Raw genomic sequence first — 25,745 nt, 5'->3', positions numbered from 1 at the left:
TGAAACTCTGAATATCAATTTACCTACCTGGTAAGAATTATTTGCCTGAATTCAAACAAAGCAAAGCCCTGCATCCTGTCAGTTATCTTCAACTCTCCAACCTTCTGGAAAACGTATCTACTGCATGACAAAAAAACATCAATTCCAAATATGCAGTCTATGATGATGATGCTTCTCCCTTAAAGAGATCCTTAAAGAAATCTGCAGTAGCATTCACTTTGTAAACTATTCTACAAAAATCTAAGGTACTTACTGCAGACCATATTAATGCTCTTTAAATAGTAATTGATTCAGAGTATTGTCATGTGTAAAAGCTAAACTGTCACAATTGGAAAATGGATGTAAAGAAGATTGCAGGAGGACATCAATTGCTTAGTGTTTTCCTCAATGTGAAGAAAAAAGTCATAAAACTAACTTTCAGTAATAAAAATGAATGATAATGTAAGCAGCAGCTTCAGCTCTTGGGCATGTTGAAGGCTACTGCATTGGCCAGCACCCATCAAGGAAGATCAAGGATCAAGGAACTCCAAATCTAAATTCATCAGTCTGCATGAACTAAAAGAAAAAAGCCCTTTAGACTGTGGACTGAAATAGTCTCTTACACCCAATGAACTAAGGCCTGAGGAAGATTCTCATTACCAGCCTATACTTGAACATTAAACATTTAAGCATGTGACTTATTATGGGTGATGGACTCTGAAATGAAACTGCTGCTACATACTGCAGCAGGGACTTGTAAAATCTTACATTTAGGTCCATGCTCCCAGTGATAACAGACTCCCAAGTAAGGGCAATGAAACACTGCATAATTTTGATGTTTCCTTTTCTTCTTAATTAAGAAGCTGGATTACATAGTCTGTATTCAGTTTTCCTGAAGATAAAAAGTTCAAAATACAATTTCCCCACTACTTTCTTCCAATGTAAATGTGAAATGTTACCTGGTTTACTATCACTGAAATTATGTATGGTTTTAAGAGAAGTAAAATATATTCAAAACAGATTTAAGTACTCATATACATCCTGCAATAATAGGAACTGATGTTGAAGACCACATTTTATTATATTCTAGAACTATCCATTTCAATTACAGCCTACCTTATCAATATCTAAACTTTGTCTATTCCCATCTATCAATTAAAAATTAACTTAAAGGGTCTACCATGTAATGTAGTCATGCAGGTTTCTCTCAAATCATAGAAAGCCATAAGCATCTCTAGGATTGTGCACCTTGTTTGTTTGACAAAGTGTATAGACTCCAAAAATATTTTCAGAAATTGAAATTAGGCAATATAGTTCTTAGCACTGGCACATACATTTCTCCCCACAGAGTTTCCTGGATGCATCTTTCTAGAAAATCTCAGAGCTACCTAAAGCTTGAACACCTAATTAAGTCTTCCACACTGAAGTTTATTAAGGTTTAAAATAAACTGTGGTTTGTCTTTCAGATTTTCAAGTTGGGAGGATTTCTCAGACACAAGGAAGAATCTTGGCCCTGGTCAAAACATGGCCATGAAAAAGATGACTGTGCCCCACCCCCATCTGCTTAATAATTCAGTCATTGTAGCACATATAGTCCTTCTTCTGTTTGAGGAGTAGTACACTAACTTCACTGATTCCTTTGTTTAGCAGTACGTATTATGGACTCTTTTTCCTTGAATCCTTAAACATTGTTAAAGTTACCTTCCTATTTATTACATTTATCTTTATTTTCTTTCTGAGATAACATGGATGCTGAAGAAATTGCTGGGTATATTTCAAAGAGCTGTGCTGTACATGATAGCCCCTTGTGGCTTAAGTATCTAGGAATATGTATCATTTAATAACTATAAAATAATATTCTGCACTTGAAGGTCAGAAAGCTCATTACATGCAAAGGAATGCAAGTATCTGTTCTCTTTGTAGGATGGGAAGTGAAATCAGAGAAGGGGTGATTTCCTCACACATAGGTGAGAAAGAACCAACAGACTGATTTTGGATTCTCATTTCCATTCTACATTAGACCACAAAATATACTATAATATAAGGAAATCAGATAAAAGGCCAAAACTCTGTTTGGGTACAAATCTTTGCCAATAGATAATGAGAAGAAACACGGCCCCATGTTCCATTGTCAGGGATTAGGAAGGTTAGGCCAGAAAAGCCTTTACAGATATTTACTTTTATTCATGTAATACATTTTCAATGTCTTTTTGATGTCTGCCAGCATATGCATCAACTGCTGTAATACCAGTGATCTGACTGCTATGTATGATACAGCTTTTTTTTTTTTTTTTCTATATTATTTTTATTATTATGTGGAAGTAGATAATGTGATCATTAATCATACAGATATGTACATTTAAAAACTGAAAATTAAACTTCAGCCTTATGGTTTGCTGGGAACCACTAATTCACTCAAACTATTGGTGCCCTTTCAACTCCAAAAACTAAAAAATATATACTTTGCTTTTAAAAATATCTATAAACTGACATGTATACAGGGAAACACCACAGAAATATACAGCCTCAAGCTACAGCCAAAAGCACAATAGATCAGATGAAATGGTGGATAAAAGAAGTTTGCATGTCTAGATCATTAATTTAACTGAAAAAAAGAGAAACAAAACCTCATCTGCCTGTAATACATGACATTTCAGTCAGTTTTGTCCTTTGCATACTTTGATGCTGACTACTGAGATTGGTAAGAATTTATCAACAGTCTTTGGAAGTCACTATTCAGAACTGGCCATTAGCTGTACCACAACAGTTCCAGAGATTTTCCAAGAATCCTGGCAAGGCCTAGAAGCTAATGGGCTTTAGAAAAGCCAACCAGTCAACGAAGATGTTTCTAAGAAAAGGGAGGAAACAAAGAAGCAGTGGCTAGTTTTTAAACAGCCAAATTTAAACAAGAAGAAAAGAGAAGGAAGATAACTATAGCCAGTGCTGGCTCTGTGGCCTCCAATACCAAGCCAACAAAACACTAGAACAAAGCAGTACTAGCATGTAGTTAATATGACAGAAATATGAAGACACAGACACAAAACACAAAGAGCAATTAAATCTTGTTTAACTCTTTTTCAGACTATAAATTGATGTACTGGATCTGGCTGGAATAGAGCTAATTTTCTTCCTAGCAGCCTGTATGGTAGTATCATAGAATATTCCGAGTTGGAAGGGACCCATAAGGATCATTGAGTCCAACTCCTGGCACCACAAAGGTCTACCCGAAATTTTAGACCATGTGACTAAGTGCATAGTTGTCGTGTTTTAAGCAGCTAAACACCACACAGCCATTCGCTCACCCTCCCCCCTCCCTCTCTGGGATGGGGGAGAGAAACAGGAAAGTGAAACCTGTGAGTTGAGATAAAGACAGTTTATTAAGACAGAAAAATAATAGTAACATTAATAGTAACAACAATAATAATGATGATAATAGTACTACTACTAATAATGTGTACGAAACAAGTGATGCACAATGCAATTGCTCACCACCCGCTGACCGATGCCCAGCTTAACCCCGAGCAATCCGGCCCCCCCAACTAGCCACCCCTACATATTGTTTAGCATGACCCCAGATGGGATGGAATACCCCTTTGGCTAGTTTGGGTCAGCTGTCCTGGGTCTGTCCCCTCCCAGCTCTTGCTGCACCCCCAGCCTGCCCATTGGCAGGACAGAGCAAGAAGCTGAGATGTCCTTGGCTTGGTGTAAGCACTGCTCTGCAACAATTAAAAGACCGGGGTGTTACCAGCACTCTTCTCATCCTAATCAATCCAAAACATAGCATTCTACCAGCTACTAGGAAGAAAATTAACTCTGTCCTAACTGAAACCGGGACAATAGTCCAATTGCTTCTTAAATTCAGAGAGACTTGGTGCAGTGACTACTTCACTGGGGAGCCTGTTCCAGTGTGCAACCACCCTTTCAGTGAAGAACCCCTTCCTGATGTCCTGCCTCAGCTTGACACTGTTCCCACAGGTCCTATTACTGGTGATTTTGGAGAACAGGTCATCTGCCTCTCCATTCCCCCTCGCGAGGAAGTTCTAGACTGCAATGAGGTCCCCCCTCAGCCTCCTCTTCTCTAGGCTGAACAGTTTTACATCCTTTTTGTACTGTGGTGCCCAGAACTGCACACAGTACTCGAGGTGAGGCTGCACCAGCGCAGAGTAGAGCAGGACAATCACCTCCCTTGACCGACTAGCGATGCACCCCGGGTTATGGTTGGCCGTCCTGGCTGCCAGGGCACACTGCTGGCCCATATTCAGCTTGCTGTCAACCACAACCCCCAGATCCCTCTCTGTGTGGCTGCTCTCCAGTGTCTCGTCAACTAGTCTGTACATATAGCCACTTTGGAAACCTTTTTGTAACCCAGAAACATTTATTCTGTTAGGTATTTCTTTCCATAATGTATCAAACTCCAAACATTCTTGAGATTCTTTGTCTTTCAAATTCTGTTACAAATCTTGTTATAAAATCTGTGGGACAGAAGACTATTTGATATTTCTAAAATCTACAGAAAATACAAGAGTAATATTTATGCCTTCTACTCACTCTGCTCCATCCCATTTAACCATTCACTTCTTTTAACAGATATTAGAGTGGGTATAGTAGAAAAAAAAAGGGGTTCAAGGCAGTCTAAGGTCATTTCAAAGAGACAGACGGGAACAAATGCAATTTTCTTTCTTCAGCTGTGTGTGATTTTTCCCAGTTTCTCTCCCCTCCCCACATACTCCTGTATGAGTGGCTTCTCCATTAAGATGCATTCATTTGGATGGAAGTCTCAGTGCAAGATAAAAGAGCTGTATTCTTTCTGCTCCACTGCTAAGGTCAAGCAAAGAATCTGTGTTAAACTGCCAGTTTTCTTTCTGATACGTGAGGCAGCACAGAACACAAATTGCATTTCTACTCGCTCTTCAGTTCAGCTCTTCTTTTAAATGCCACAGTACTGACAGTAATCACTGAGCTGAACAGATATGACACAGAAGACACTGATGGAACAAATAAGGCCCATCCTTTCTTGGTTTTCCAGTGCTAACATAAACAAATATGTATTTGATTATCAGTTTGACTGAAGATGGTTCTGAAAGACAGAAGACTCAGCCGATAGGTACATTTTTAACACTGTGCCATTGTGAGAGACTCATCATATGTTAAACATCCTGAAATTAAAACAAATATAAAAATTAAAAAATACAAAAAATAAAGTGGGAATGAAAATAATAAAAATAATGATTTTGCAATAGATTATCAATGTATGACATACTCCTGGTAAAATATTTTATTAACAAAGAATACACTTAAAGTAAGTTTATGAGATTGATATAAATAATTTTCAAAGGTAACATGGGCTCCACACATTGTACTAACATAAACAGGTGGTATTTTAAATTTCCCACATCTCTCATAAATCTCTCATAAAAAAAAAAAAAAAAAAGAACCTGCAAGTAAAAATATAAAATAAAATAAAATAAAATTATAAAATAGATATAATAAGAGGAGGAAGTAAATAGGAAGTCATAAACAAATAATTGTACCACAGACCACTTAATGATTTATTTTTATTTTTTTTTTAGCAACAGGTTATGCACTATACCGGAAAAGAAACATTCATGATACTTGTCTACTGCTCTGATCTGAACTTGACCTGTGATCCAGGGAAACATTAATTCCCTAAGGAACTTTTACAGTGGAAGCTAGTATTCTGTCTATCTAGATAATTTTCTGAGCAACAATGTATACTATAGCCTAATTTGTTCCCAGTCCAGAGCTTGCTATTTGCTTTGATTAAATTAACATCAGTGGTGAAGATTTTTTTTCCCATGAGTTCCAACCCTGTAAAGTACTCATTTTATCAACATCATTTGTGAAAGAAGTGAAGAAGGGAACGGTTAAAAGTTTCTCAGTACAGAAATTTTAATTTCTGCATTTTTCCTGCTTATATGTTAAGGAGAAATACACTTTATTCATAAGCTTGCTAACTTCTTTGAATTACACCACCCTAAAGCTTGCAAACACCTGAAACTGGTTTAATTAATACAGAACCATACAATGGCTCATGTTGGGAGGGACCTGAAGGATCACCCAGGTTTAACCCCCTGCCATAGGCAGGGATGCCACCCATGAGATCAGGTTGTCAATGGCCTCGTCCAACCTCTGGGGATGGACACAGCTTCTCTGGACAACCTGTTCTAGTGCCTCACCATAATCAGAGTAAAGAGTTTCTTCCAAATATCTAAACATTTCTCTTTTTTTTTTTATTTATTTATTTTTTTTTGGTTTCAAACCATTACTGCTAGTCCTATCCCTACACCCCCTGACAAAGAAACCCTCCCCAGATTTCCAGTACCTGCCTTTAGGTACTGGAAGGCTGTTACAAGGTCTCCCTGGAGCCTTCTCTTCTCCAGGCTGAACTACCTAAGCACTCTCAGCCTGTCTTCATATTTGAAACTAATATTTGAAATTAATATGTGATATTAATACTCATCCAGCAGGTAGTGATGCTTTAGAAACAAATGATGCAGCTTCACAAACTAGGTTGAAGCATCATTCTTTTTAAGTAGATGACACTGAAGAATGAAAGGCTTTCAGCCACCAAATAATTCTGTTATTGAAATATACCATCACTGTCAATCAGTAGAAAGTATTTTTCTCATGAGATTTGCACAACCTTTTATAATTATTTAAAGATGTTGGAGCTAATGACTATTTTACATTAAAGAGTGTGTGTTACTTTACACTTAAATAAATAATTTTTGAATATATTTCAAGGATATGTTTATTTAAAACTATTTATAGCCATTGGCATTTTGTTTTGATTCTTCCTCCTCCTACCATTTGTCCACATTTGAATAGAGGGAGGTAGCTGTTTGTTTATAGACAAGTGTGAAAAGAAATAAATATAGAATGAGAGTGAATGTTCCTGGGCCACCAGGAACAAAAGAAAACACACAGGAATACATGCATTTTTGCTTTGCATCTTGACATTTTTTCCCAGATTGGAGGAAACAGAATTTAATTTTATTTCCCAATACCGAGTGAAATATATCTGTACACCACTGCTGGCTTGGAGTGTGGATGGTCCCCATTCTTTCAAGAACAGGGTAGAGTCTTACAAATGCTGGGCCTCCCACTGATTTCACCAAGTGCTGGGTACTTCTAGGGCTGTGGGGCCACAAACTCCTCAGTTCTGGACCATCGTAAGAACAACACATAGCAGAAATATTGCTTTGCTTAACACCCCATAAACCGAGGTTAAATTTTGATTTATAAAGCCTTGTCAATGTCTGAGGCAAGGTTCTACAACACAGAAAAACAAACAAACAAACAAAAAAAGGCTATGTTTGGAAGATTTGTGCATTTTCTATTCTGGAAGGCTATGGCAGATTCCCTATGTTGGAAAGCCAGTGCATGAGAAACACAAGAGAAGAAGTCAAAGATGCAGGAGAAGAATGCACCCCTGTGTACTCTCTGGCCTCCAGAGACCCCTAGAAGAGGTTGGGGTATAATCATGGTCCAGCAACATCTAGTAGTTGAAGCACAAGGAAAAGAGAAAGTCTGAAACAAATAATCTCGCATATGAATTACTGCCCTTTCTTTCTATCCCATTATTCCCTTACCATTACTTTTACACAACTTGTCCATTGTTCTGTTTCCTCCATCTACTTTCTATACATTTGGTGGATTTTTTTCCCCTGATTTCTTATTCTTTATTCTTAGTTTCTGACCTGTGGTGTGTTCCTCCTTTCTGTTGCTATTTTCTATCTCCTGTTCTGCATTATTTCTAATCAGCTCCTCACTCTCAAATATCACAGCCAATTGAGATTTTGAGTGCATTCTTTAAAAAAAAGGAGAAGCTTGTATGATTTACTGTTTGTTGTTACTTCAGACATTTAATAACTGTTGAGAATCTTGGTCAAATTTCGTGGAGGAAAGATTTCAAAAATGGTCTTTTGACTTCAACTTTATAAAAACAGATTAGTAAACAAAGAACCTAGTGAGAGAGAGATTATGATACAAATTTGTGGCTATTATTTGCACTAGAAAATCCACTGTAACTGCTATAAGTGAAAGAAAGGCATAGGAAAGGAGGCTTCTACAGCTCACAGGGGACTCCTTGATTACTGTGATAAACTGCTCTTTCTTCTCCTCTATTCCCAGCAAGGAAGTGTCTCTAGAGCATATTTGCAAACCTATAAGTAGGCATCATAAGGCCCAGAAAATGCATTCCTGCATCGTAGCGACAGCCTATACCATCAGATTTCATATGAAGCAGAACCCTGCTAAACTGACTGTGTGTGATGAGTGAACAGATGAGCATGTCACCAGGCGACCCAAATCAGATTATTCAACGGGCAGAAAATGCCTACAGGTTACTTTTTGTTTCAATTGAGAGAGAAAGGAACATCACTTTTACTTAAATTCCAGACAAAACTTGAGGGAAGTGGAAACTTTAGAACCTGTCTCACACTCTGAGTGATTTAAGAAGAATAAGTTCTGTGGATCTGAAGCCATCAATGATCTGACAATATTTGGTTCTGAACATTCTGAGTAAAACACTGGAACAATGATACATATCTTGCAGGCTGCTAAAGAGAAGTATCTCTAAAACACTGTGTATCCTGCTCAACAGGCAATATTTCAGTATAATGCAAGCTACTATGCTGGTGGTAGGTTAGTACAAACAGTCAGTAAAGCAATCACATGATCTGACAGAGAATATGAATTACAGCTAGGATTACTTTATTTTGCACACGTGAAATGGACAAGAATTACAAAATTACAAAACTGCATAACACTTTCATAAGGTTGCAAGGAACAAAATTGAAGAACTGCATTCAGCTAAAGAACTATGTGTACCAGTCTCTCAGCTGACTTTTTAAAGCTCTTATTTTGCAAAACATTATGAAACTCATTTTTTTTTTTTTTTAAACAAAAACATTTCTGAGTTCACTTGCTGGTTCCCCTTCCATAACTAGTTTTATTTATTTATATGTTATTTAAAAGGACAAAGTGGAAGTTAACAGAGTTGAACAGATATTTATTTTGGAGAGCAGAATCACAATAGCCCTACCTAGCAGTTCCTGAGATAATACTTTATAAAGCTTTTATTTATTTTTTTTTTCCCTCCACTATTTTATTTTATTTATTTTATTTTCTCCACCCAACTTGAGGAAAAATGGTTTCAGACAGTGTCTCCACTGGGCTCTGTTTAGTGGGTGGGTAGTGCATTACCAAACAGCCATAGCTTCCAGCAAAGTGAATTCCCAAGATCTGTAAGAATGAGATGCTGTACTGTGCTTTAATTCTATTCAGTACCTGACAGAGCTGTGTGAGAATACTTCTATAGGTTCTTCTGTAGTTTCTCCTCAGATTGGAAAGGGAGCAAATAAAAATAAAAATAAAAATAATCAGAAAGTCTTAAAAGCAGAAGAGGAGACTAATGAAAGTCAATGGACGAATTAAAAGTGGAAAATGATTAGCAGAGGGATGGAAGGAAATAAAATGAAAAGTATGGAAAGAGAAAGATGAAAGTAGTAAGAGAAGGAAAAAAAAGAAAAAAAAAAAAAGTATTTCCTAAATGTGCTTTCAAGATTGTCCCTAATGGATTTCATGACATCCGAATTCTAGCAGATAGCATGTGCTGAAAATGCTGCAGATGGCTCAGCTCAGCAGCAAGGATGGCTTGGAAAGAAAACAGTTCCTGTGGCTGCCTCAACAGACTGTTTACAGAAAAGTTACCTTCAGTGCCCAGTCATTGTCATGAAACAATGCTTGTTCCCTTATTTGAGGCTTCTGTCTGGGTGCTTCAAATGGCTGATTTGTGTGTGATTGAAACTGGGGGGGGGAGGGGCCTGATAGTTCAATTCCTGCTGCTGAGGAACAGCCTCAAAGGTTTCCTTTCTCTTAACAGCAAGCAGTGTTGAGTGGGAAAAGCAGAGTAGGATTATATCAATGAAATGTTCAATGTGTAATGAAGGCTTCCTTCAAAAAATCACACCATGAAAAGCACGTTCATTAATGTAACCTTCCATGGCTTATAATCACTTCACATCATAGTTCATATGGAAGAGGTTTAGATGGAAGTCCTCAACCAGTGAATTCCATTTCCATTAACAGAATAGATAGTAGGTTTTTGCAAGTTGTTAGCTAACAGAGCTACTGACCTTCTATCTGTACTACTACCTAACAGATGCTTCAGATGGCCACTGCTGTTAGGGTGCCACCTCAACAGGTTTCCAATTAGACAGGAGTCCTCACACCCTAAAAGGATGCACTTCAGCTGTGTGTGAGGAAACACTAATGGCTGGTTTTGTACACAAATCTAGTCTTGAGACCAGTCTCTTAAGCTGTCTGAACATAAAGAAAGATGCTGGTTGTATACTAATGTATACAACTACTATATACTAATATATACAACAATATATATAATATATACTAATATATACAACAAATATATACTACTATATACTAATATATACAACAATATATACTAATGTATACAACCAGCCACAAATATACCTGCCACAAATTCTGAAGATTTTTAATTAATTTCATAGTTTGGTAGATCATAGTATTCCTCCTCCTCTATTAAAGAGTTTGAAGACTGTGAATGCTTCTGTTCATGTGTATTTGCCTATTAATGTTCATTATCTATGTTAAATTAGCATAAGACAATTAGACTAACCTTTCATTAACCTGTTCTCTTCAAAGACTATTCCATAATCTGTTCCATCTTACTTTTAACAAACAGTTAAAGACATGCAGCACACTCTTACTGTCCAAAGAAATTGACTGCCTGAAGATCTCAAGATCTCATGCATCTTTAATAACATGTTTTAACATGTTTTAATTCATTATTTTATTCATTATTTAAAAATAAATATTTATTTATTTTTTACTTAACTGCTTACTTCTCCATTAAGAAATACTGGTCTCTTTCCTTCTTAATTTCAAAAAACATGTCAGATTTTCTTGATTATCATAACATTTAAATATCCTAATTTCCCTGTCTCCTGTGCTAAAGCAGTCAGCCAGTGACTAGCCGGCTTTACTACTTTACCCAAGTAGGTATTAATCATCTGGATGGCTTGATGAGAAAAGATGCAAAGACCAATCTATTCACATTACAGCTGAATCCCATTCACATTAAATCACTGTATACATATGCAAGTTACGCAGTGAAGAATCAAGGACTACTATTTGACAGAGCTACTTGAATGTAGTCATAGTCACTTGTCATTATAAATCAGGCAGCAACAACCCTTTCATCATCTCATTTGGTCTTCTGTGAACTCTCTCCTGTTTATCAGATGGTTTCTGATAATTGAAAAGCCAGAACTGAAGACAGCCTTCTAAGTAACCAATTGGTATATTACGTGTGGAAACCATCCTATTAAAAGTAGGAGCCATAATTGAACCCCTCCATACTGAATTAAGTGAAATGACAAAATTAGGGAAACATCTTTAACTCATTTCTCCAAAGCAAATAATTTTGACAACAAGGTCTGCCCACAAAAATAAATAAATAAATAAATAAATAAATAAATAAATAAATAAATAAATAAATATATTTAATACTTTCAAGTAGATAGCAAACACACTGGGTATGAACAAAGAATAACAGAAACCAAGCCAGAGCCACTAGAATCACCTATTTAAATTGTAACAGTCCAGCAAAATACTTCCAAAACAGGATAATGCATATGGAAATGCAGAATTCATGTTATCACTAGACATGTACAGTCCAGGTAACTGCGTTGAGAAGAGTAAGTGACTTCAGGCTTACTGCAGATGCTTTCCTGTATGTAATCTCTGTGAAGTACACCTGAATGAAAATAACGTTGAACTCAGAGGAACAAAAAATAACTGTCAAGAAGAAGCCAGAAAGCACTCTTATTTCCAGTATGATCACTAATAGAATAGCATGTCAATTTTTGGAATTCACATTCAGAAAATGATATGGAAGTAGTAAGGCACTCATTTTAAGGAAACAAAATGCTCTGATCAGGTAAAAAAAAGCTTCTACAACTGAAGTTTCAGATGCTCAGATGATTGAAAAGAAGATCAAGGTGTGAACTGATTATTGTCTATAGGCATTATCAGAAGGTAAGAGAATAAGGAGCTTTTCAAAGTTGTTAAAAAAGAAATGATAAGATAAAATGGCTAGAAGTTGAAATTACACAAAATTGAGCCTGAAATGAATTCAATATCCTATTTGTAGAGAGAACTGAAGCATCAGAACATTTCGTTAATATATATATATATATATCTCAAAATTCTACATTTATAATGTCTTCAATGTTTAATTTAGTTTATAAGAAGAACTGAAAGCTGTCCATACCCAGGGATGTGGTTGCCTAGCATCGTTGTACTTTATGTACAACCCTTTGTTTTTCACAGACAATACAGCCTACAACACTGATCTGCATATAAACCGCATATACAATTCTTCATTAGAACAATGACTATAATTCAGTTTACATCACCTAAGCCATAGTGAATTTAGATGGTGGCTTATAGTGAACAGTTAAGTTTTTTTTTTTATTATTATTATTTTCTCAATATATATATAACTGTCAAGAATACTATGCCTTTTCTGCTGTACCGCTGCTAGTATTCTGCTCTCTCCTTCCCTCTTTTCCTAGCCTTGCACTGACGCTTTTCTCATAGGATGGTGAGCTGAGATAGCTGATGGAGGATGTCACCAACAATTGAGAGACCTGACCATTAGCAAAACCTCTCTATTTGTGATCATGATAAATGGACTTTTCCAACTTTATTATAAAGCTTGAATGAATGGATTAAATCCAAAGCTGGCAGAGATGCAGTTCAGTTGCAGTCTAATCTTAACTGAGCTGACATTTCATGATGCCAATGCCAGTTCTTCCAACAGTTAAGGTATAACAGAATGCTCCAACTTATAGGGGAAAAAAAAAAAAAAAAAAAAAAGAGAAATTTTGTGATCAGCAAGAACTTGTGTGTTTTCAACAGAAACAGGCAGATAGTTGCCTTCCACTGAGAAGTCATTCCCTGCCAAAGCTGATATACTGTAATGTAAAACCTGCTAAAAAGTATAAGTGACCTTGCATGTTGCCTGCAGAGAAAAGTGCTGCCTCATATTTTTCCCAGTGAAGGATTTATCACAAGTGTAATATTATTTTGAATACATTGTATATCAGATATAATCTGAATAGCATCAGTTTAAAGTTTCCTGATTTACACCAAAGATCATTTTGATCCAGTACACTTGAAAAACAGATAATTAATTTTAAAAGGAAGCTACTGTGCTATACTCCACAAGTTATGAAGCATGCAACCAGAGCTTCAGAATAACATATGCTTATATGAAAGGATAAAGCTCACTGAAGCACAATACATGTATATTATCTATAGACATATGGGATAGAAGTTGGACAAGGAAACATTTCACTGAGGTAGTGAAATTCTAACACAGTCCTCCCTGTAACTTAAGTAAGTGTATGTTCTGGGATAGTGAGCCTTGAAATGGTGTAAGACCCAAATGTTACTTTTCAACGTTGGATCTATTGATGCCAGCAAAACTGCAAAACTTCTAGCTCTGCTCCTCAGCCTTTTCCAGTGCAGTCTGGATCATGCACTGATTTATTTCCAAGGGGTTAACAAATAGCTGAAGTGAAATCTCCAGGATGCACTTCATGGTGTGAGAGTTGCTTCTGTTTACTGGGGACTCTTGCAATTAGGACTTTCTTAAAATGAATAGACACTGAACTTGCTTTATTGAGACTGAATAACAGGTAAACTAAACTAAAAAATAGGCAGTCTGAACCTCAATAAAAAAAAAAAAAAAAAAAGAAAACTTGGCATTTAAATTTCTATGACACAAGTTCCTACATCGTAAAAAACATTACTGTTTTTCCACAGTATGGAACTTATTTTGTACTCAAGATCCTGAAACTAATCAGATGAGTCACCTGTATTTGTAGATATAAAGTGTTTGACAAAAAGGAAATCAGCAGAGAAAGCAAGCCTTCTCTAACCAGCTCAGGCCAAGAAATACATCTCTTCACATTGTTCCTCAAACAAACAAATAAACAAACAGAAAACCTCTTCTTTAATTCCTTCTCTTTCCCTCCGGATAGATGGCTTGTTCTGAATTTTGTTTTTGCTTATTTTAAGACTGAAGCCTGGAGAAATTTATATAATATTTTCCAAAATTATATATTAAAACTAAAAATATTTTAGTTTAACAAAATAGTTTTTACTCTTTATTTTTTTAGTTTTACTCTTTTTTTTTTTTTTTTAGTTTTACTCTGGGTGATTGACAATTCTTTTATTTATTTATTTATTTAAGTGGCAGCAAATTAACTGGCAATCAGTCTGAGAAAAAATCTGAAAAAAAAATGTTTTCTGTAACGTAAAAACAGCTTATTAGAAAAAAAATATATGTAATTTATTTATTTATTTATTAAATTCTCTTCTCATCTTAAATGCTGTTTTCTCAGGACAGGAATAATGAAACTCCTTTTGCATATACCTATTCTTCTTATCTCTGGATAAAAGTATAATTCCAGTTACTAGTTACCAGAAAAAAACAATAGATTATCTTCATACCCTTTAATAAATGAACTTTAGCTAGTATTAAGAAAAGAAAAACAAAACAAAACAAAAAAGAATAACATTTCATTCAGCCCAGAAGATGCATGTACAGGTAGATTATGGAGAAATCAGCATTTAAAGGCTGCCTAAGTAATACATATATATATATATATATATATCATATATATATATATTAAGGAAACAGGAATTTTCTATTTTATTTGCTAGCCCAGGTACATCAATTTGTTTGTTCTCTTTGGAAGTCACTGTACATCCCCTCAGTTAATTATTGTTAATGTTTTGCAGAGTGTGCTGCAATTAATTCTTGTTACTAGTGTAATTAGTTTGCTAAATATAAGCAAGTAATGCTTGGCCTCAGAATTTAGAAGCTCTTTTGTGTATGCTTTGTAACACTCCAAAACAGACCTAAAAACAGAGGCTTGAGCTACATCATGCTAGGGACCATGAGAGTACTGGGCTCACCATGCAGATGTGGGTCTACAAAAGCATTTGTTATCAAAACCTGTTTCAAATCCATAAAGATTATTAGGGTTTAAAACTCGTAAGTCAACTTGAAGCAGTTTTGAATGGTTCTGAGCTGATCTGAGATCTGTAATCAAACAAGAGAAGACTGAGTATCAAAACCTTTTTAAACTGGAAAAGCACATACATTTAGCATTAGAAATATGTAATTTCAGTATAGATTCAAGTAAAAATCAGTAGAAAATCTACCTTTTCTCACGTATTCTTCAACATTTTTTTTTATTCCTTTCTATTTATTTATTTATCTTTATTCCTTGTTTTAGCCTTATTTTGGTCTGAACATGCAACAGAGCTATGGCAAAGTGTATAGCTGTGCTTGATGGCAGACACAACCCACACAAAGTAACAAATTAGCATATTGCTCTGAAAACCTAAATAGTACTATTTTTAGAACACTTTGAAGAGATGACTCATTGTAGGGAATCTATAATTACAATACAGAAATCTCTTCCCAGGTGAATAGCTCAGTACATTTTAACTAAATGCCAGTATTATCTACTATCTATTATCAGAACTTTTTGTTTGTTTGTTTGTTTTTGTTTTTCCCGTTTATAAAGTAGTGACTGCTTTTTTTTTTTTTTGCTTTTTTTTTTTTTTTTTTTTTTCCCCTAGAACTAATTTACAAACGTGAAGTGACAGTTCTTCAGCCACTTGCAGTTTACATGTTATTATCTTTATGTGGTGAGTATCAGGCTTGGATGTGCTGAGTTTACTTTTTTTAACCAATTCTTGTGAATTTTTTACTAGAGTGAATAGCCCAAATAACAAGAAATTGGCTGTCCTCATGGATTATCTACCATCTTGGAAAACAGAACTGAAGGGACAACACTGACAAACCATAGCAAATACTCTATAACTACCAACACCAATAACACATCCATTGTTGTTGTCCCCTTCCTTATTCCTTCCTGCCCACATGAAATGGCCACCCACAGTCCCTTAAAATGAGTGTGCAATTGTCAGTGCAAAGACCTCCATACACATAGTATGAAGTTGCACAGGAGAGCAGAAGACGGTGGGAAACAGAAAATCAAAATGCCTAGGGGATCCATAGAAGTGAACTGTGTTCAGGGTAAAATTATATTTTTTAACATTTCTGCAATTTGGCTCTTAAAGAAAACTCTTTCCAAAACTCATTTATTTAAAACTGAACAAAATGAAGAACTGAAAGGTTAAAAGAGATATAAAAGATGTCTGTTTCCAACTCAGCAACTTAACCCCAGATATAACTCCTTTTAACATGGTTTAAGAAGGGAAGGAGGAGGGAGAGGAAGAAGGAAATCAAGATATTACCTATATATCATCCTTTATATCACTTACCTATTAAAGTCTAGGATGAAAATGGAACTTTTTTCCCCCCCCCTCTCTCATTCCTATGCTACCCTGACTCTGTTTTTGTAGTTAGATGCATAATTTCCTAGACAGAGTGAATCTAGATCACTAGGAGAAAGAAGAGCTCATATTGTAGAATGGAAGGAGTACTTCAGGTCTTTTTCTATGTTTAATTCAGTGTAAATTAATCCTAATCCTGCATAATTCCAGTGTAAATTAATCCTGCCTAAGCACCAGTCAGAATGTTACTCTATGGTTTATGGAGTAACACCAGTTCTCCCTCATCTCTATCAGCATGCCATCAGTTGGGCTAGCTCAGTATTCCACTGAAATATTTCATGACCATTCCATGGGGAAACTCATAGCAAATAAATGATTAGAAAGGAGTCTGCCTCTTTTCTTCTAGTCTGAACTATCTCAGTTGCTGTTTTGTTCCCCAGTTTATCTCAGAAGGTTTTCAATAATCCCACTGAATATCATACTAGACATTTCATCCCATTTTTATTTCTCTAGACCACACAGACACACAATTCTTCTTAAATAATTATCTGGTCTGTCTTCAGAGACATGTCATTACCTTCTGTAATCCACAGCTTTGAAGGCTTTAATGTCATGAAATCATCAGCTAAGGTTTTCTGAACAATGACACAGTGGGATTTGAATAAACTTTTGTTTGTTTATTTTAAAATTTGTGTTCTAAAACTCTTAACAGTAAATGGAAACTCTGAAGTTTCCTCAATAAGTATATAATATTTAGCTGTTATGATTCAATCACAATGTAAATATGGTACAGCTTGCAATATTTTTTGTTTTGGTGAATGAGTTTTCAAAATTACATGAGTCTTACAAGAATGTTTGGAAAAAATTGCTGCCATCTTTTGGGTGCACTCAGGAAAAAAAAAAGTTACATTTTGCTGAAAGTTCCAGCTGACACAACCTGTACATCTGCTTTACCATAGATAAGATAATTTGAAACTGTAGAAAGTTATTCTGAGATAACCAATATTTTCTTCTTTCCCGTTTTGTATAGTGATCCCAGCATAACATCTGTGCAAGAATTGTTTGTCTAGTTAAGGATTACTGGTGGGAATTAGCTCTCATTGAAAGATATGGCACTGAAGTTGAAGCCAAATATAACAAGAAAACACAGATTATGGATATACACAAAAAATTATATCAATTCCCAGTATTTAATTTTACTATATATGATTTTTATATAAATCTATACCTGGTCTTATTGTTTGGATAGGAAATAAAACTTGTTTAATCTACACAACTGTTACAGTTTAGTGTTTCAGATTGTTTATCCTGAAATTTGGAATCTAGCCTTTATATATTATATTATGTTTGGTTGGTTATTTTCCTCTTCTTTCTTTTTGAATTTCCTAGAGATGTAATAAATGTTTGTTGTGTGGCTAGTTCAATATACTGGCTTCTAAGACAAACACTGCATGTTCAGCAAAGTCTTTTTAAGGACAGGGAATGCTAGTGTCAGTGAGAATAAATAAGATGTGATAATATCTAGGAAAAAGAAAATGTTGTCTGGAGAAAATAATTACTCCTCTTAAGAGATACCATTGTCAGACAATAGCATATCTTGCCAGTACTGGACAGTGATATTAAAATATGCTGCAAATCTACCTTATCGCCTGGCATGAGACTCAGACATGCATTCTGTACCTGACGGGACGGGAGAGGAGAGTAACACCAGCTGAGCCATAGTGATACTCAGCAAAAAAGTCAAAGGAAGATGTGGGGAAGAAAACACTGTCACTGTAGGCATCCTCCACACTTTGCACATAGAGCTGACTTGTAGTTAGTAACATTTCTGCCTAGGCTCAAGGAGGCCAACAAGTTACATCAACACTATCCATCACTAAGTGTTGCAGTGACACGAGCACCTGCTGTAACACTAACAGCAGCAAGCTAACAACTCTCTCCTCTATACAATAGAGCCAAGGTTGCTTTTTCAAAAATATCTAATAAGAAAAGGCTTATATTATTTAACTGTAAGAAATTAAGCTGACTCACTGCCCCAATCATGAATTATAGACCTTTATCCAAATCATGTGCAAAAAAAAAGAGGAAATTAAATCTTATTAAATCATTCTTGTTCTGTGAACTTTACACTCCCAGTTCACCCCTTCTCCCAAAAAATGCTGCTGCTGAAACTTACCGCTTTTGCCAACTCCCCCTGCTCCTAGCATCACCACCTTGTACTCTCTGGAGCCTGCTGAAGAATTGCTGGAGGAGCTGATCATTTCATTTTCTAGCTCCATCTTGCACGAGGCAGAAGAAGGGAGTCAAAAGGGAAGAAAAAGCAACTGGCAGGTGCTTTCTATGATCTTAAAGAACTATAAAATCTCCGTTAAAAAAGAAAAAAAAAAAAAGCAGAAAGGAAAGGTATAATACAAGAGATACGATTTATCAGCCTCGCACTCGCTGCTGTGCCTGTGTTAGCAGGAGAAGGTCTCATAGCAACCACGTTAACAGCTTCCAATAAAAATCTCTCTCTGCCCCCTCCCAGCTCTGTATCATTCTCTGTGTTTCTCTTCCTGGACAGAAGCAGTTTTGTGAGGCTCAAGAGCTCTGATACCTCTGGGTGTTGCTGTGTCATTGGAATCAAATTTAGCAGAGACTCCAGAACAAAGAAATGGATCACATTTCCTAATTATGATGCTTATTATTGCACATACCACTCGCTTGAATTTTAAACAATAAAAGACTACCAGACAACCTCCTTGCCACCTTGGAGTTAAATATTCATCCTATGTTCAGCAAGTTTGCTATATTTACATTTAATACAATCAGAAGCAAAATGACCAACAATTTCTAAAAGTCTTTGTTCTTCATGAAGCGACCTGCAAAGTTTTCTAAAGTTTAGCTTGTCCCAAGATCATTTCATTTTATTTCAGTTTGCATCCTTTATTTGTAGAAATAAGCCACATATTTTGGAAAATATCTGTGAGGTGTTTTTTGTTACTGTTGTTTGTTTTTCCCCACACAGAACTTCAGAAGGGTCTTGGGACTACAGAGGAGGACCTATTCATCTATAAAATATCCATACAAGTAAAATAGAAGAACAAACTGTTATAAATATTTCATACTAATATAAAGTGGCATATCTAACCAACCTGGTCAGCCCTAGCAAATAAAAAAAAGTAAAAGTTCGTGAATAGCAGTGTGACACATTCTCTAATTAGAATTATCCAGTGAAAACCTAAAACTAAGGACAACAACTCTTCGTTGATTTCTGAAGATATCCTTAAAGAATGTAGAACATTCAAAGGATATGATAAGTAATAAGATCCTTTCTCAGTTTTAACTGTTACACAGTATTTTCAAGGACCAAAGAGAAACTACTGTAAAATAGTACTTACAGTACTTACATAAACTTGATCTCCTTTGCGATAGGTTTTCACGAAATGTGCAACAGTGAAGGAGATAAATGGAAGCAGGAGAGATACCTAGAAAAATAATCAGTCTTGAAAGTCAGACCCCTCCATCTATCCACTACTCCAAGTATTTCACAGGAAAAACACACAGCATTACGCAGGAATACAGAATTAGAAGTTACAACAAAAGAAAAAAAAAATCATAGCCTGATTAAGGATATGATTTAAATATAATGAAGAAGGAGGGAAAAAGTATAAAGAGCACATGAAAGACAGATTAACAGACTATGAAAATATATGATTGAAGAGAAGAAATACGCAGTAATGTTAATAAAATTATAATTGGAATAGAGAATGTGAACAGAACATTTTCTCTCCTAATACAAAGATTAGGAAACATCGGATGAAACAGGAAGTATCTGTATTCAAGATCAATGTACTTATAGGAGTCATGGCTGACTAAAGGAACTCCATTTAAAGCTTTTGGTAGTAAAAATGAACTTACAATGGAAAAAAAAAATAATAATTAAAAAAAATTATCCTTTGAGGACTACTAAATACTACCTCTTGCTCAAGAAGTACTCAAGACTCACACCAACAGACCCAGGAAAACACTGGAAAAAAAGTATCATGGCCTGTTCACAGCTACACAGAAAAAGAGAGAAGAGAGAGAGCCCCTGTTCTCTGTGTACTCCTTTGGAATCAGGATCTTCAACTTTTGTCCTACAGGACTGCTGTAATAACCATGCTCTGAGAAGTTCTGTATTGTTAGGCCTGGATATAAACCTCCGAATTCAGAAGGGTTTGTTCTTCAGAGCATAAAATATGATTTAAACAGGAAATTCTGAATGTAATAATGTGATGTCTAAATATTGAACTTCAGCAGTATGAGATTGGAAGGTCAGTAAACCACTTGTTAGAACAGCTGGGTTTTCCTGGTAATCTCCCATCAACACAGGAACTTCCTTCTCAGGAGTTTGCATCCCTGTAGCTGGCAGTAGCTTTGGCTGACATTAAAAACATCTGAGAAGTGGGTGGCTGTGGGGGTGACTCGAAAGACAAGCTAAGCAAAATATTCCAAAAAATATTAATGAAAATGGTATATATATAATAGATAAGATTTTTTTTTTTTTCCTCCTGTTAATGTTTGCCAGAGAAAAGTAAGTAGCAAGACTTATTTATTTTTTTCCTTTGTTTACACTGGAAAGTAGGAAGGATTATAGGAAATATAGAGAATTATGTTAGAGCAAGGAGCAAAATAAGACTGAAGTAAATGGAAAGCCATTTGCTCATCTTTTAACATAATCTAGAAAAATTAAGATAGAATTTTTAGGTCTAGAAAAGCACCCCTTTTCCCTTCCCTTCCCTTCCCTGATGAACCTTATTAAGTCTCTGTTTTAAGGACCAAGATTCATGTTTATTAAACTAACAAGAGCTTAATAAGCATCATTACATTATATTAACAGTTGGACAAACATATTCACCTAACTATTTCACTTCCACAGGCCCTTGTCCAAATCCTAAAAAGAGAATACTGTATTCCTATTTATAATGTAATATTTGTTCTAATTGTTTGGTGTCATAACTTCCCATTGACAGCCTCAGAGATAATTTGAAATGAAACATCTCAAAACACCTAAAACTACAGACAAAAAAAAAATAGAGATCACTGGTGGAAATGCTTTATGGAAAACAGGAAGACACAGTACAAAATACAAAAATTAAATCTAAGATGCTAGAGTATTATTTTCATATATTTTTTAAATGAATGGCTCATTCCACAACAAATTCTAATCCTCTGTTTCATTTCTTTGTTTCTCTGCTTTAAGGATACAGCTATCATGATGCAAATTCATAGAAAACTGTCCTCAGGCAAACAAGAGCAGCTGCAAAGATGAGAAAAAAAGCTTGGGATACTAGCCTGTAATGAACCATTTATTTAATAAATTCAGACACCATTGCTGTTTACATATTACTGATGACTATACAGTCAACCTGCTGCTCTTTTTTTGTTTGTTTGTTTGTTTCTTTTGTTTTTCCTATTTCTTTTAATTTGATATTCAATTTTTTTTTTCTTTTTTTAAGAAACAGCTCTTCTCTCTCTTCTAAGAGAATTCAGTATTCAAAATATAGCAATTGCATCTTTTGAATATCTGTTTTGTTTGTTAACATTGAAACAGCTATATGCTTAGATCTTTAAGCATGCTTTAGTCTTAAGCAAAAGACAACACAGGTATAAGATGAGCTTTTTCTGGAGAAAATGCCATTATAAAATATATTCTATTCATCCTACATCTGCACTCGCTCTGGGGGTATTGAATAAAATAATGAGATGTTAATACAACATGTAAATGTTCTGAAATTGTTTCCTGGAGCACTTTATGTTGAAGAGATTTTGTCAATTAACCTGGATAAATATTCTTGTCATTAGGCAGGGAGTTCATGAGTTTAAAAACTTGAATAGAAAGCAAAATACAAATCTTGACTGATTTGTGCTCCAGTAGGTGATGGGTTTAAAGACATGTGAACCGTTTAATTATAAGCAACTATGCATGAGCCCAGTGGGGGCCATTCCATGACCACTTTTTTGTCCCTTGTTCTTACATACTAGGCACAGCAGAGAGGGGATACATAAAAAGCATCCTTCAGAAAAGGGCTTATAAGCCCACCTTGCTGAAATGCTGTCGTGACAAGAAAGAGTGCTAAAGCAGAAATCACTGCACAGCTCTGGAGCACTGATCAAGCCTACTCCTGAGAAAAGCTACATTTGTCACACTAGCTTAACTTGATCAATTGTGAATAAAGCTAGAATGATAGAGTAATTGCTGGGAGACTTGATTTTTTTTTTTTTTTAAACTTATATTTTACATTAAGAGATTTTACATATTCATTCCTAAATATTCTGAGCACCTCTGAATCATACTGATAAGAGACCTCCAACACACTGCAGAAGCAACTTTGTATTTTTGTAATTCATATTCCTACTAAAAATGCCCAGCGGTTCAATCACCCATCTGCCACAGACACCCTGACTTGCTTAGGCAATCCCCATCCTTTTTTCTGTTCTGCAAATTACTCATCTGTATGATGACTCATTGTGTCAAATCCCTCACCTTACTTGATGGGATACTTGACAACCTCCCACCTTGAAGCCAGCTCTTTAGCTCAAGCTGTTAAGACATACATGTATGCCTTTTGTTCTGAAGTTCTTATTTCTGTCCCTAGTGTCAGACAACATATTGTCCCATGTCTCTGTTGCAATGCATTTTAATTTAAACCTTATTAGTAGGTCAAGTGGTAACAGCAAATAACAGGAGAAAAGTTGTGAGACCAACAGAAAATGTGAAACAACTTCAAAGCCCACAGAGTAATGGAGAATTGTGTTTCTGGTCTTGTCTTAACAGAAGGGAGGTTTGGCATGAGGTCAGAGCAATATCTTCCTCTTCTTTCAGGTCAAACAGTGCAACCAACACTGTGTAGCTGTTGTACAGTTTTAAGAATAGGAACAGTTTACCACATTCTTGAGAACATTCAAGAATATAACTTTCAGAAGATCTTGCAAGTCATGGCTCTAACTTCTAGAGCAGAAACACTGAAGATCATGTCCTAGAGCATGTCAAATAGAAAAAGTTATTTTCTCCGGTTTTCCAATAAAGTTTCACAACAGATGTATGATCTTACTATGAAGAAGTACTAATAATTGAAGGTCATTTGTAGATGTATGTTAAGTTTTAATTACATTAATAGATAGCAGTTTTATACTTTCAAACAGAACACTAATAACCAGAATGTGTGAATCTTAAAGACCTCAAAACCTTAACTATATGTAAACATCTTCCTCATGAGCACAAATATATGATTATTCCAAATCTATTCATCTTCCAGTGCTTTTGTGAGGAAGGAAAACAGTAAGCATGAATACAATGTGAAATACTACAAAAACAGGGTTAGGTGAGCTCTGCAAAGGTCATCTTTTTCATCCCTGTGAAGATACACAAATCCATTTAACTCAAACAATACTTGTTTAACCTTACTTTGTAGTCTTCCAGAGAAATAAATTATTTTATTATTATTATTTTTAAGTACTAAAATAAATTGCCTTACTATCTTATTAGAAACTTATTTGAAACCCAAATGTCCTTTATTACAGAATAAGTCTATACTTCTTATTCTACCTGCTACAGATAGTATAAAAAGACATAATGAATGTCCCGAACACGTATTTAAATAGCAAGCTAGTGAATGTATATGAACATGATAAATACAGAGAATGTTGTTCTCCCAAGCCTGCCTGCATCTTCTCTTCATTCACACTTCTTCCTTTTCACCAGAAAGGCACTCTTTCAGTCCTCCTTCACAGGTCATTTACTAACCTTCTATTCTACTTGTGTTTCCAAATACTTGTATGAAAATGTGTTTCCCAACTCTAAAGACATTGCTTCAACCCTTTATACAACATGGATTTACACCTATTACTGGTGCTTTTCAAACTTAGAATAGTTAGAATAAACATAGGCAACCAACATAAACAGATGTTAAATTTTTGATACTTTCTAACCTGGTCCTGAATGCTCTCAGTGACATACCACAATCTACTGAGATTGTGCCAGTTCCCTACCTTATTTTTTTGCTGCTATTCTTTTTCAAATCATCCTTGTTACACTGGTTTCTGGAAAAAGAAGATTCTTTCATTGTGATTGTCACCTTAAAAGGGTTTCTAGGTAATGGTAATGACTGCATTCCTCATTCCATGCACCTGAGGGGAAGAAAAAAAAAAAAAAGTTCTTTAATGTAGATCACATGCTTTATACTCCACGCAGACCTTTAGTTGGCCATCACTGTTTCTTCACACCAGAGACACGCTGTTAAACCTTAAAACCTCTGTAGATAGAATGGATACAGAGATAGAGAGAACTTCTGTGTACATGCAAGCAAGAACAGTCACAGAGATATTGGACTTTTCTCTTCCTCCTGCAGATGTATCACCTCTGCAGATTACAGGTAGCTCACAATTGCCTTTCTCCATACTGCTCTTTATTGTCTGATGTATTTTTAGATTTAATCACACATCTTCACAACCTTCCTTTTGTTCCTTCTCTAGACTCATTCACTGTTTAGATCAGTTCTCATGTGTGCTCTCTATCCATCTGAATGCAACATTGCCAACAAATTTATTCATGTTTGCATATACAAGTTGTACCAGGACACTGTCAAAAAAAGCATACCCTCTTAAGACTCTATGACAATTTTCACTTGGACACCGGACCAATAACTTATTCAAAAGACACAAAATATTTTGAGATACAAATTATGTACACACAGTTGATACTAGCAGAACAACATCTTTAAAAGCTGTTTTTATTTGTTTAGTTTGGATAAGGGTGTTTTTCATTGAGCATACACTTTTAAAAATAATTAGAATTCTGAAGTCATGCCATTCTTATGTTATAGTATCTAATAAGACAGTACTGATATTCTACTGCAGCTACTGACAATGCTGTTCTTCTGCCAGGTGTATGGGCAGATCTTTTCATATTATGTTTCCATATTTTCCCTTTTTAGAACTAAAGAATTGAGTTTGAGTTTAAGAGTCTTCCTGGACATCAGATATGAAGGCAATTTGGCTCATTATAAAAAAGAAAAAAAATATATTTTATTAATCCTTTTATTTAGGAACAGGTGTAACCAAGTGTGTGATTTCACCACAGAACCTTGCCAAAATGCAACAGTAAAACAAACTAAAAATAAATGAGAGCAACAAACAGATTCTTGAATTTGATCTGCTATAGTCATCCAGGTTATTTTATTTTATTTTATTTTATTTTATTTTATTTTATTTTATTTTATTTTATTTTATATATTTTTTTATTTATCTTTGCTGTCCATAAGAGGCTAGTTTTAGTTTCATCACAGAAACACCGAATA

At 35.3% G+C, this 25,745-nt stretch overlaps 1 protein-coding gene across 1 annotated transcript in view; it reads right to left on the bottom strand.

Annotated features, from left to right (window-relative positions):
- RIT2 (Ras like without CAAX 2) overlaps nucleotides 1-18,957 on the bottom strand; it is a 206,237-nt gene extending 187,280 nt beyond the window's left edge. The window contains exon 1 of the mRNA XM_038171239.2: nucleotides 18,602-18,957. Within this exon, the coding sequence (XP_038027167.1) occupies nucleotides 18,602-18,704 (103 nt within the window). The 5' untranslated portion in view covers nucleotides 18,705-18,957. The remainder of the gene's footprint in view (nucleotides 1-18,601) is intronic.
- Nucleotides 18,958-25,745: the final 6,788 nt, after the last annotated feature.

The sequence above is a fragment of the Anas platyrhynchos genome, chromosome Z (genome assembly GCF_047663525.1).
Source record: "Anas platyrhynchos isolate ZD024472 breed Pekin duck chromosome Z, IASCAAS_PekinDuck_T2T, whole genome shotgun sequence".
Lineage (NCBI taxonomy): Eukaryota > Metazoa > Chordata > Aves > Anseriformes > Anatidae > Anas > Anas platyrhynchos.
Note: the sequence above shows the minus strand (reverse complement) of the source record. Positions and strands in the feature narration are given on the sequence as shown.